General features: G+C 41.3%; 2 protein-coding genes across 3 annotated transcripts in view; both read left to right on the forward strand.

Annotated features, from left to right (window-relative positions):
- Positions 1–14,494, forward strand: part of LOC118406008 (kelch-like protein 42) — a 266,342-nt gene that overhangs the window by 161,122 nt on the left and 90,726 nt on the right. The gene's annotated exons all lie outside the window — the stretch shown is intronic.
- On the forward strand, positions 711–12,234 carry LOC118405962. 2 transcript variants are annotated; one of them, XM_035805818.1, is made up of 12 exons: positions 711–1,190; positions 4,270–4,509; positions 4,847–4,903; positions 5,454–5,528; positions 5,687–6,871; positions 7,224–7,508; positions 7,716–7,980; positions 8,104–8,306; positions 8,557–8,776; positions 9,441–9,576; positions 11,168–11,268; positions 12,100–12,234. In XM_035805818.1, exons 2-12 carry the CDS (start codon positions 4,392–4,394, stop codon positions 12,209–12,211), a joined length of 2,757 nt encoding a protein of 918 aa, XP_035661711.1. In that variant the 5' UTR covers positions 711–1,190; positions 4,270–4,391; the 3' UTR covers positions 12,212–12,234. The 2 variants fall into 2 exon arrangements, with proteins under 2 accessions (XP_035661711.1, XP_035661718.1); XM_035805825.1 differs by lacking the exon at positions 711–1,190 and having other exon boundaries at positions 4,080–4,509.

The raw sequence follows: 14,494 nt of genomic DNA on the forward strand, positions 1-14,494 counted from the left end.
TCCCGAACGCCCCATTCTCAAGTCGGAAACGCCTCCCACACCACCAGAAATCTGGTAAGTTTTTCGCATCTGCATTTTGGGGCATTTTTATATGGTGGTTTTCGGGTTATCATATTCACTTCCGGTTTTGAAACCATCATAAAAATGTCCCTGTAGACTTTTGTCCTCCCACTGTGGTCCCGTGTTAGTGAGAAGACAGTCTTAATGATGAGCCAGTGACTGGAATTGAATCGACATTTTACACTGCATTGTAAAGGTACATGGTCCAATCGTTAAAAGTTACGAACTAGTTTCTAATCACATGGTCAGCATTAATAAACTCCGTCGGTGTGGAACCGCTGCAATTTCTAGGTTAGCCTGATTTAACCGCGCTTCTCAGGCCCGTCATACTGCCGCGCCGGAGGAGTCTACAAGCTCCGGATAGCGGAGTTTGCGTTACACAGACTATTTCTAGGTAAGTTCAGAAAGTTCACAGGCTCACCCTGGAACAATGGCCATAACTCAACTTATGAATATGAGGCTTGATTATCAGTAACATAAGGGCATATGTGTTCGGACTAAAGGCTCTCCTTGCTCTCGTAAACTTAAGGTCAGCTACCCACTTCTTTGCATTTGGTACGAAGAGATTCTTCATCAGATATGTTAAAAGTATCTTCGTAGATTTCATGGCACGAGGGGCTCAAGAAACGGTCCACACAGCCCCGATCACGCACACTAGCTTTTCGCGCTTCTTACATTCTGATTTTCAAAAAGGCGCTTTTAGTCTTGTGTCCATCATGAATTTGCCCCGCATTTGGAAGTGTTTCAGCGGTTCGTGAGCAGCCTCTATAAGCTGTAAAGATGACTGGCTTGTTTTACCGAATAAACATGCTGTTACAGTATAATACCTGCGTACTAGTAACATTCCACGATATCCAATCTTTCTTTATGTATACGTAAAGCTAACGGTTCTGTTATACTCAGTCAGTTGAGCGACAATAGCAACCCCCGTATATGTCCATACAAAAGCGGTTAAGAGCGTCAAAAAAGCTAATGAAATTTCATTTTGTCTGCAAAATAATTAGTATGTTGATTGTAGATTCAATTCGACTGTTTTATGTTCCAGGTCTTGTTACTTCGCAACACTAGTAGTGCAACACTGCCCAACCTGAGTCACCATGGCGACTGGTTATACATTACATCGCGGTCAGGTAAAGGGCAGTCATGTCAGTTCAGCAAGATGTTAACGTTATATTTGAATTGCACTTGCACATTTGTCCAATTCAACGACCACTCTAGAATACTAAGAATCCCGTGTCGACAGAAATAACAGAAATGTATAAGCTTGGTGTAAAATATGTGATTCAAGAGTTTTCGTTAGCAGACATAAGGTTACAGCTTCAGATTCTTTCCAAATAAGTCGTGGCTTTGGAGCTGTGTATGTTCACGCTTATCTTTTTATTTATCCAAGATCCTATTGAATAAGTTAAAACGTTGTGGAGGTTCGAGGCTTGTTTAGCGGTAGGTTCAGTTGGTTCAGTACAGATTCAATATATTCTAGTTGGAACCCCCAGCGTATTATTTTGGAACTGTATCGTATTTTTGATTGCAAACGTCATGTTGTTATTTTGTTCTGTTGGTTATCAACCTTAGTTTAGGCAGACCCCTCATAATTCAACATAAATAATGTATGATAATGATGTTATCCCAACCAGTAGAAAGCGAAAGTAAAACTAGCAATGTTTGAAACCGTGGCGTCTTGCCTTTTGTTACACACAGAGTTCTCCGTCTCTTCCAGCAAGTGAAGGGATCTGGAATATGGTCTATCCAATTTCTTGCTAGATCCTGTTCCTGCTTGTTGTTCCTATTTTCTAAGATCAAGCATCGGTCTTGATGCCAACATGTATTTAGAATCTGCGCTTGGCAACCTAAAACAAGCGTGATCAAACTCAACCAGTCCAATGAAAAGTTTGCATTTAGAGGACATTCAATCCTATGTTAGTAATGATTATATTGTTTCTTGATTTATGATTTTGTAAGGGCTCAATTGGAAATCAGTCAAAACTAACTGAAGAGACTACCCTAAAGATGAATAAATAAATAAATAAAGTTCATCTTTTTACGCCCCAGTTTCTAATTGTTGCCCTTTTCGTACATTGCGTCCCAGCGCTTTGGAGAGTGAGTATATACAGATTGATGATCATACAGATTGATCAAAGAATAAAGCAATATTGTGACTATGAAATAAAATCGACATCATTACTTGAGTAGGTGAATCATGACCAGCCTTTGCAGGTTTGCAGTTGCATTCAGGTGTGAACCTACCTTTGCAACTGTGCAGCTTACTGTATTCTCATGCCTGAACGCAACTGCAAACCTGTAAAGGCTGGTGATGATTCACTTTCTCAGGTAATGGTGTCGATGTTATTTCATAGCCACAAGTGCATGAAACTAGGCTCCAAGGCGGCAAGGGTGTGCACGGTGAGGAAACTCTGGAATCTCGCTGTAATTTACATTTCGGGTTGTGTTGACACATACAACAGTCTCCATGTACAAGATCTCCTGCTGTAAAACATTGATAGGTCCTTATTGGTGCAAGCCTGATTTGATTTCAGTGAGATTTCAGAGTGTCCACACCACTGCGTTTTAGTGTAGGCCGTACTGACATGACTATGTTTGGATGAAACCGGCGTGCGCATCAATTTTTGTCCATTAAGAAAAGTTTGCGACCGTGCAGACTGCGACCGATTACTAGCATATGTATGATGTCTGCTCGCGCATTCGTCTGTTTCCAAAACCGTTGAAGTACTTTTGAATTAAGAACGCTTTTTGGTGGCGTGAGTGTGATGACGCCTATATGTGAGAAGCTAAAAGATCTCGCTACATAAGGAACGGGAAATTCAACAATCTGTGAATTGTTATAACATCACTGTATACTGTTGGGTTGACACCTTTCCAAACTGATAACTGTATTGTGTATTTCATCCTACTACGTCACTGTGACGTCCAGGGAAAATCAATTTCCAGATAACTATAAAAAAACACAACGATGTTGATGATTTAAGTTCATTTCTAGGGTTCAAGTTAATGACATATCATTACAGTTCATCATTTGCTGTGTAAATAACATGACTACCTTGCTTAATCGCGTGCAAAGCTACAAAAGATTTTTTTGGCAACCACATGTACAGACGTAAAGGGCCTATCTCACTGAGGTACACTTGAGGTACTGTTGAGGTACGTTGGAGTGTGTTGTTTGCGCTGTTTAAACCGATTTTCTCTTGCACTCACACTGACGTGGGGTGCTGTTGCGTTACAAGTCCAGATGAATAGGTTATTGAAAATCACCGCGTTGTCAATTCATCAAAAATCAATGTAAAATGATTTAAGTGCATCAAAAAGAGATTTTCAGATTTAAAAGAATATTCACTTATGAAATTTGGAACAACGTGGGTAACATATCACGAAATATGTGTCCAACCTTAACTAGAACACACTAGAAAATTACCTGAATCCCCTATTACACCAAGGGGAAGTACTGTTGAGATACTGTTGATGTACGTTGGAGTTTGTTCAATGTACATTGTTCACCGATGTAAAATGATTAGAAATGCATCAGAAATAGATTTGTAGTAAAAGGATGTTCATTTTTGATACTTACTTATAGATACTTGGTGCAACATAGGCAACATATCATAAACCATACGCATAAACTTGAAGCTGAAATTCGCGTTTTGTTGCCGGCAAGGTGGTGGCATAAAGCCGGCTTTACAATTCATGCGGACGCCGGCCGAATTTGTAGCTCGGTCAGAGCTCGCCGAATGTCAACATCGCCCGAGTATCGGCTGTATTTTTCGCTGAAAATCTGCCCCCTTTACAAATGGACGGAGCCCGTCCGTCCGATTGTGCACGCGAATACTAAAACGTCCTGAGCTGCAAGGGTCATTATGGCCAAAAGCAATGTGACCGTAGATATCATAAGATTTTGTCTGTTTAACTCACAAAGCAATGGCATTCCCTGTCATTTGCACCAGTGCCCGGGGGGGGGGGGGGCGTAGCCCCGGCCGCGGGTAACGTTCAGTGTTTTCACGATCACGGGTATCTATTTGTTGCCGAGTCTCGGGTTAATTTCGAGTGTAAAAAAAATCCAGGGACCTGGCCGTGCCCCGAAATAGCCCGGTAGCCGCAAGGTGTCCCACTGGGCTACGCCCGAAAAAGTGTTGACAAACAGCCGGTGAACTTTTCTAGAAGTGACCGTAGTCGTGACTTTGTCAATTTCTGTCCACACAGCCGTGTGAAGATTGTCAAGACGTCCCTTAGAAGGGGTGATCTGCAGCAGCCACAGCCAAACATCTGGGTTTAAAGGCCCGACTAAAGACCAGCACACCATCAAAGCACTACTAACGCCAACCATGGGGGCGCGGGCATCCTTACTCTGCAACGGTGATGCGACACATACAATAACAGACGACAAAGCAGCGCCCTCCAGACCGGATAATTCTACCACACTGAGTAATGGTGAAACAACAGGTGTGTAATGTTACACATGGAGAGCAGTACATGCCGATAATTCTTTTTCTTCTTTGACAAATCATCTCCTGCAGCCTGGATCACTTGGATAACGTTTTGCAGTTTTGTATGCAGAGTAACTTTGTATTCATAGGAAGTTGTAAATGGGTCTATATTGCTCGTTTGCGTACTACGTTAGAAATTGGTAGACATTGATAGACATTGATTCTAATGATCTAGGAATCTAATAATTTACTTTTACTAGTCTGAGAGTACTGGTGGGTACGATGGATCTTGTTGCAGATCTGGACTCATGTGACGAAAGAATGCTTTGATATGTTTTGTTTGTTCGTTACAGAGAAATCTAAACAAGACGAAAGTACAGATACCCTCTACCACAGCCCAACCTCAAACAGTAAGGCCATGTTTACTTTACTATGTTGATGACATCCGCTTCCAAAAAAAGTTTTCAACCAAACTGTAATTCGTACAAAGTAAAATGAGCAAATGTATGTCTTGAATGGTAAAACTATTTTGGAAAACGGATTCTCAAGCGAAGGTATTGAGCAAGCGGTCACTGAGAAGGATGGTAATCAGGCTAGTGATCTTACAGCGCCACAAAATATTGTAGTATAATTTGCCAAAACTTAAACATAAACCGAGTACAAAGTGGACCCAGGTTGATCAAATCACCTCGCTACTTATTATCATCTTCACTGCATCGGGTTTATTCCGATGAACGATGGTGAACGATGGGGATTAAATCCAATTAACATAGGTAGATCTAGACAAACGTAATGTAATATGAAATGATATTGTAAGATATTTTATGATACAGAGCGAGACTCTTCCAAATGTTGTCACTCTGAGATCACTCGCCTAAACACTACAATACAGATCAATATCAGTTTCGAAGCTATCGATATCAAAAACTTCTCTGAGACTTCTTTTACTTGTAATTACAGCTGCTATGTTCAGCTGCGACAACGACGACTTTCGCCTGTATATGGAGGCTGCGTCCACCGTCAGCCGACAATCAGGTCTGAAGTTTTGTTTTGATATATATATATATATATATATATATATTGTTGCAATTGCACCTGAAGCTTTTGATGTAACGCTTGATGGAATCTAAAACTGTTCTGAGTGAAAACTTATAATCATCATGCTTACATTTTGCTTGACTGTTGACGTGCAGTTCTCATTATCAATGACGAATATGGGACATCCCGAGGAGGTGTATCTACTGTGAACAGGGAGGTGGCACAGATCATGGCAGCGGTGGGGAGCGAGGTTCATGTCACAGCTCTGGAGGCCACTGAAGCGGACAGGAAGGATGCTGAGGCTGATGGAGTGAAGCTCATCCTCCCAACTTGTAGTGAGGAAGACACAAGGAAACCCTGTCTGGATTGGCTGACGTTTGACCACCGAACCCGCTATCCTACACTCCCCGAGAAGGTAGGGTGGATACTGGGACACGCTGACATTACAAGCAGAGCAGCAGCGGCCATCAAGGAACAACGTTTCCCCCAAGCGAACTTCGGTCTCGTCATCCATGTACTACCGGAAGACACCGAGCACTACAAAGAAGAGGAGAAGGCCATGGGCATTGGGAAGAAGGAAGATTCCATCCTACAAGATGCAGCAAAGGCAGATGTTGTGTTTTCTGTGGGGCATCGCATCTATGACCACTTAACGAATTCTTTTCGTGCAATCCCCGAAGACAAGAGGCCCACCCACCTCCTCTACTTGCCAGAGCCGTCCAAGTTATTCCAACAAACTACAGTGACCCACGTGGAAAGCAGGGAGAAAGTTGTTCTGTCAATCGGCAGGGTGCGCAAGGTAGAGAAGCTGAAAGGGCATGACCTTGCAGCTGGGTCCCTGGGAGAGGTAGCCGAAGATTTAGAAGAGAAGGTAATTTGGCGGGTCCGCGGCATCAATCCAAACGACCACGAGCCAAGCAGGAAAATCCTCCAAGCCAGCATCAAGTCAGGAAAGCTAATCCCAACACTTCTTCCCTACGGCACTCAGGAGGAGATCTGCCGAGACATACAGCAGGCCCACCTGGTCCTCATGCCCTCCCGTACAGAGCCCTTCGGCCTGGTTGGTCTGGAGGCCATTGCAGCTGGCGTGCCGGTCCTCATATCTGAACGATCAGGACTGGCGACTTTGCTGAAGAAGATCATCCCAGAATCCCACCACTCTATTGTGAAAGTTGAGGGAGACGATTCCATCGATGTCAAGCGCTGGGCAGACAAGATCAAGAGGGCCTTGAAGATGTCTGGAGCCGAGTTCGCCAGGGCTGCAGAACTGAAGAGACAGCTGCTGGAGTCCAAATATTGGAAGCAGTCGCATCATCGCCTTCTGCAGGTGTGCAGCAAAGGTAAGTAAAAAACAAATCAGCTATTCATAGCTTGCGCCTCGAGAGCTAAGATGTGTGCTTGATCCTGTTGTATTTTGCACTCACTATAAAGCGCATATGACGTGTTTGCTTAGTTAGTTTGCCAGGCATTGTATCCCACCTGGCCAGCCTGGCAGCACCCTGAAGTGAAGTGATGTTTTAGGCATTTTTGATCTAGTTCAGCTGATTGGATGATTACAGTCCAACTTTTGCCTTGCTCACATTCACGTCTTCCATGTCTTCGTCCTAGTTTGAAGTTTTACTCCTTTTCGTCTCAGTTCTAGAGACATAAATTCTCTGTAACTTCGTTTTTCAACGATTTTTATTCGGTTAGCAAAAAAAAGTGACCGTGGCAATGATGACGCAAAGAATCAGCCACTGACGTTGGCAGACTACTTCTACACGATCAGTGAGAAAGTCGGCTCAAACTGGACGGACCTGGCCGAAGAGTTGGACCTCGATGATGACGAGATTCAAGCCGTGAAAGACGCAGAACCGGGCGATGAGAGGAAGCAGGCGTACAAGGCCATGGCGAAATGGCAAGAATTGGCAGACAGGAAGGCTACAAAGGAGGCATTGCGAAAGGCGTTGCTGCAGTGTGGCTTGAAAAACATTGCAGGTAAGTATGTATGTATGCATCTTTCTAGTACTTTATATTTTACTCTAGTTTAGTAGCGTTGAGGCGAAGGTTGAAAAAAAACACAACACTATAAAAATGCAGAAAATGTTGCACAAACACATGTAAAACACCAAGAATGAGCTTGATCCTTACATCTGCTTGGAGACCAGACACTGTTCGGACTTATGTTTGACTGTTCACCAACAGATGACATCATCGGGATGGAGAGACTCCCCATTTCGGGTCGTGGGTCTAGTTTCGGCTCTTCCATCTGCGAAAACGGCGGCTTCTCCACAACATCGGAGGGTGTCTTCCAGGACAAGCGAGCAAAGAAGTACTACATCGAGCCTACAGACATGGAAAATGTCCACTTCGATTTGAACAAAGGTTTCCCTGGTATGGCAATTGAGAAGAAGGGCAACTGCGACAATCTGGAAAACCTTCTACAGTGGATTAGGAAGCAAGAGCCAAAGTAATTGATTAGTAAATCAGTTGACCATGTCATAATTCAGGTTTCTTTGAATTTTGGGTGTATCGGTGTATCCTAATCTCTTTTGCAGAAATGTTACAGGTTTCCTTTGCCTTTAAATGTCAGGATTTTGGACGGTTTAGACTTTGTCAGCCTGAGAGGCCCCCTTGCCAAATTCCTGGGTACACCTTTCGACACCACCACGGGCTGGACGATTGCCGTGTCAAAGTTCAAGGGCATCTGGTACATCAGTGAGGAGGGGCAGGAGGAGAAAGAGGACCCCCAAACCGCATACTGGGACCTCAAGTTCAAACAGTACCTGACAGCAGGTGTGTGCAGCAGTTTACTTTCTCCAGAATTGGTGTCATTCTATGCTGCTTCAGTATTACTTTTCTTCTGTCAGACACACACTTGAAGGTGCATTGGCCACACTGAATCCTGGGGTTAATATTACTGAGTGTTTGGTGTTGACTGGACTCTAAAAAGTACAGAACTTTATGCTTGTATACATGTACCTAGAACATGAACCTACATAGCAGTATGAACTTAACTGTTTCTGCTCAATAACTTTCCTTACAGACAAAGAAGGAGGAAACCCAGACACTGATGCAAAGGTTGATCCCAATGAAGGATTCTTCACCGTCTGGCAGAACAGACTGATGGGACAGGAGCTCCTCTACTCTGCCAAAGTTGACAGCTGGCTACACGAATTCAGCCTGATGTCAGGGTCCTATGGACAGATAAAAACCATCAGGGAGCTGCAATCCCAAAACCGAAGAGAACGAGAAAATTTGTACAAGTGAGGATACCTGGTTATAAGCTTGAATTTGTCCAATTGAAGGAATGAGTTATCGAAACCAGTAGCAGGCAACCGCAATGGAAGTATTGTTTTTGGTGTGTATGTTTATTAGTACAGTATGTCTGTCTACATATGACTTTCAACATGCAAGGCGCCTCTCACCACAGTGACAGGAAATATAGGTCAAATGTCCCAGAATGAATGTTAAGTCAAGCTTGTGGTGACAACTCATTCCTGGTCATGGGGTCAACAGAAGAGTTTACTAGTTTTTGGTGTGAATCATACTGGCACAAGTCAAAATTCTCATATAGATGGACTGTGATTACATTTTCTATGTGGGTATGTCTTGTTTCAACTGTGCTGCTCACAAAATTTTTTGTCTAATATTTGTTCGCTGTTTGATAGTGTAATATCTAGAAAATGCTGATGAGCATACCCCAGAAATTGCAATATGTCTGCAAATAGAGCAGAGCTTGGTTGGAAGATTGTAACCTATTTTATCATATGCCCCATGTTCTTTCTGCCAGTCTCACTAAGTGGTATAAATAGTTGTAGAAATACAGTAGCTACCTGTGTTCATTTCCTTGTCCTGCACTTGCATTTGGCAATGAGTCCTCTGAGCTCTGGGATGTCTCAGTAATCTTATTCTCTTTTCTGCTGGCAGCCTGCTCCAGCGAACCTGGGCAGAGTCATTCTGGGTAGATGGAGGAGAAGTGATCGTGGGTTTCTTTGATGACAAAGGCATGGTTCATCGGATGGAAACCCATCGTGCCGATCGTGAAAGGCTGCTCAAATATGTGGTAAGACTAACCAACATTCTTGACAGTGTAGTATCAAGTTTGTAATTGTCATTTATTTGAGGTAGAGTCAATTCCGAGTCACCGAGAGGATTTTAAAATAATATTTGTCATAAGTTTGAACTATTCTAAGCAAAAGAATATTTCAGTCACGAAAGTTCTAAATTGTTCAAACAATTAAAAATGAAAGTTTGAACATGTTTGAACCTACCTATATATGTTGGAAACATTGGGAAAATAATGGTACAAATATCTCTTTATTTAGAACAATTTAGAAACATCTATGTGTTTTTGTTATTGTTGGAACATGTGATCATATGTTCCAACAATTTGTGTCATATTTTCCCTCCATAAAAACTTTTATTACCCCCATAAACCAAGGTGCTAAGCTGTGCCTTTTGTTTGGGTCTTGTATTTTTAGATTCTCTCTAATAAACACTGGTGAATCCTTTGTCAGAAGGTGTCAGACAGACACAATTTCCTGTACTTGGCAGGGATGTGTGAATTGCCCTCTTCCCAGCCCACTGACCCAATTTCATCATTTTGTTTCCATGTTCGAACATGTGATCACATGTGATCACAAATGATGAATCTATGTTGGAACAGTTTAAAAACTATCAGAAATAATGACTTTGATGTTAGAAATGTTTCTAATATGTTAGAATACTGTAGAAAATATTTAGAACATCACAGTCATGTTATAAACAGTTCTAAACAGTTACTTATCACAATTATTATGTTATAAAGATTTCCAAAATGTTGGAACAAAAGGCAAAAAACACCCTCTTGGTAATGTGGAATTGACTCTATTCGTAAATATTGTTGACATTTGTGTAATTGGAATAACTCCAAGTCTGTCCAGTCTGTAAAACAAATTCTCGCTGTCCTGTGCTCTGTTCTGGATCACTATGTTCTGGCCAGTGAAGGGCCAGAAACTCTGTTTTAGTAATACTGCAATACTCTCCTGTTTGGATAACAAATCTTGCATAAATGCCAAAGTCCTTGTGTACTGGCCTATCAGCTGATTTCTTCATCATGAATGTTAATACAAGCTAGAGTATGTAATACATATCACTAATGATGTAAAAATGATAATTTGATTAACATTAATTCAGCATAAGGTGTGGTTCATAAAATGCATTAACATGGGTTTCATTTACACATGTATTTCAATGTACGTCGATGTAGGTTAGACATCCAGGTAATAAGATACACCAAAAAATAGTTACTCAAGCAACTGGATATGGTTTTGAAACGGTCAGACGTTTCAAATAGTATCCACTATCCTTCGTCAGTGACACTGAAGAGATCTGGAAGAAACAGGTCTTTTATACTCTAACTATGAATGAAGACAATTTCAGTTGTCCAATAAGAAACATTGTAAGACAATTCAGACTGAAGACAATTTGGATTCAAAAGAAAACAAAGGTAAGCCAAAGTCAAGCTAAAGACAATGTATATCATATGTCATATCTACTACTAAATGAATACAATGGACACTTTGTATTCCCTTTGAGAAATAACTCACATGTAATGATCAAGTCATTGTTCTAACACTTAATGTCTGTACTGTCTATTTTGTAATTTGCTGCAGGCAAAAAACAGTCGTTATGCATGGAAGATGATGGGCTGCACAGGCTTCTGTGACTCGTTCTTTGACTTTGTGAAGAAAATTGCCACTGAGGACAATCCAAGGTGACAGTTCACTTCCTTCCTAACATAAACATATTTTTCCCAAAATAATGAAAGTCAACTATCATAATTCTGCCAAGGCACCCTAAGGCCACCGCATTTGAAATAAGGTGTCATCGAGGCCTTCTTAAGAATGTTTTAACACCTGGATATCTGAAGTGTGCATATTTGGGGATTACTGATGCTGCACTAGTTGATCAGCCTTTAGATTTACAATTCAATGTGACTTAAAAGGTCTCCACCAAGATTATTGGAGTTGACATTGAAATTAAATGATATATGTATGATGCTTGAACTGTAATCACTTTTGCATTTAATCAAATGCATGCCAAGAATAGCTTGCAATGCTCATGTATCAACAAATAAACTACCGCTATCTAAGATTCTGCATGACATGTCAGTTCATCTGTGTTGTTACATGACATTATAGAGAAGGATGTGACTTTATTCCAACACAAAAGATGCGACTCACCAAATTTATCACCAATCCACTTCTCTTTTTCAGGATAACTGACAACTGCATTGTTAAGAGTGTATATCACACACATTTGTACAATCATGTAATAAGTTGTCAGACATATACATAGGTTTCCTCAAATGTCCTCTTGGATGGGATGTAAAGCTGGAGGTCCCGTGTTTGAGGAGGGCCACACCTAGAGCATGTTGAAGAATCCTCCAGACCTATTGTGAAGAGTATTTCCTTCCCTGTGGATCAAACTGACATATTAGATTTTGCACATCATTCTACATGTAGGTGCAGCAGTCCTTAAACTGAAGTTTGTCCCACACCATATGTTGCACAGTTACTTACTAGTTCTCTCCCTGATATTGCAGAGTTGTCTACTTGTTCAAGAGGGCCCCAAAGGACTCTGCTGTGAGGTGTGAGATACACAGGGACTCTGCAGAGCACATCTTCCTGCCTGACTGGTACACCGGCAAAGCCTGATTTGCTGTACCTTCAATTGGTTCAAGAAATATGGCATGTTAACAATTCAATACTGTTTGCCTATAAGACACTGTTCATACCAGGGTACTGAATTTTGATAAATCCTGATTCATGGTCTGTATTACCAGAGTGCACTGCAATGTATCGAAAACATGAAACCTACCAAAATACATAAAATTTATATGCGCAGATGTTATCCATATAATCAAATTAACATGGCTTAAATAGTCAGACTGTAAACCCAGAAAACCTGTTGTGAACAGAGTTGTTGGATTTAGCCCCCCCCCCCCCACATACGTACAGCAGCTTCTGTATTTGCTATTGATGCTATTATCTACACTACGTCTTACTGAATGCATGTTAGAAGGCAGATTGTGTTTACACATTAACATCCAGACCAGAGCATTTATCCTCATCAGCACTTGTAGCTGATATTCTTAGTGTTGTTTGCTAATTCCATCGCTTTTTTTTAGTTTTGTGACCTTCACACAGATTTTCCTATGATTCAGTTTAATAGAGGTAAAATGAATAACAGACTTGTTCCTTGTAACGTTTATGCTATTCTTGTTAACGTGTGATTTTTATGCTATTCTTGTGTTCATCTGCTGCTCTAGACATTTTAGAAGGAAGCAAATATGGTAGTGAAGACAAGTTGGTGTGGATGTGACATGTTTTCTAAAACCAAGGTAGTTTTATTTTGAAATGAAGAAGAAGCTCCTTTGCCAAGCAATCATTTCACCTCTATACATATATGGAGATGTAAGATATTTTTACAAGCCGTGTGCTCTATTGTCGTAGTCATATGGAAATGGTACAGTCCGCCTCTGATCGCCTCCATCAGTTCTGGAGGAGTTGGAAAGTGCCACACCTTTATGGATGGTTTTTTTTAGGTATAACCCAATGTTTGAGTGTGATTACTCATTAGCATGTACATGTAGCAGTCACTTTACTCAGTCTTTGTTATGCTTTCGTGCCAAGTGGCTCTGTCATCATCCCACATTGGTAAGGACACTCCTTTAGAAAAACTAACAAGAGACGGATCACTTTGGACCTCGATGATTCATGTGTTCTACATTTGTATTTGGACAACTTAATACACTGTAACACACAGTTTTGCTTGCCACATAGACAATTGTGTAAACATACAAATGATAGTCACTCAGCTAAGCTGTCAGACTCTTGACAGACTTTTCAACAGCATATCCTTTGATACATGTATAAGTGAAAAATTGGTTTTGTTCATGTTTGATCTTGAAAATAATGTACTCTTACCACTGTTCAGATGTATACCCTTGCATAAGTTACAACACATTTTCCTTTACATGCACACCTTTGTAATATTTATGCCACCATGACTGTGTAATGCTCAGTTGATTTAGCAACAGGGCTCCAGCCAGCGTCCGTTTTTCCGTCAATTGACGGAAATTTGCTGCGTGTGACGGAATTTTTTTAAACCAATCCGTCAACCTTGACGGACAAAAATCCTTGCTGGGAGCTACAGGCGACTTGGGGACGCCGTCAACGGCTGTAAAAGCCACACACTGTTTGTTTTGCTATTGTTTTGATTGCTGAAAGTGTGTGTCGGCGCCCTTTCGCATACGATAATCTCATTAAAAACCCGTTTTTCAAGGTCTCCGTTCAGTCTTTCTAACTCCTGGAATAGTGTTTTCGCGACAATGATAATTGGCTGACGGAAAAAAAATTCGAGCTGGCTAGAGCCCTGTTTAGCAAACATACCTAAAATGTTGGACACTACAGGTATGTCACTCTGTGGCAAAATACCATACTCAAAAGCATTTCAAACACATTGTTGTGACTTACTTCAACAGCTTCTCTATAGGGCTGCATACAGGTAGAGGTCTGCGCCTGAACTGGGACCTTCAATTGTCAACTTTGTATTAACATTTACAGATGCTTAATCAATAAGGAAGAGTATTTACAGTTTTTTCAATGACAAATTGTCAAATAGTCATCTTTGGGACAAGATTATCTCAAGTCTAACAGATGGCATCCTCTAATGTTTTAGTTTGTTCAGCAACAGGTGTCAGTACACTTAAAGTTCAGGTCCGGACCTGTACCTAAACAATCCTACAGGTACAGGTTAACTATACAGTCAGGTCCAGACCTGTCCCTAAACAAGTTTACAGTTACAGGTATAGGTATACTTGACATTCAGGTCTGGTCCTACACCAGCAAAAGTCTAAAGGTACGGTGTACCAGTACACAGTCCTACTGCACATAATACAAGAACTTCATGGACATTACGGCTGTCACCCCCGCTTA

Source organism: Branchiostoma floridae, chromosome 2 (assembly GCF_000003815.2).
Source record: "Branchiostoma floridae strain S238N-H82 chromosome 2, Bfl_VNyyK, whole genome shotgun sequence".
NCBI lineage: Eukaryota > Metazoa > Chordata > Leptocardii > Amphioxiformes > Branchiostomatidae > Branchiostoma > Branchiostoma floridae.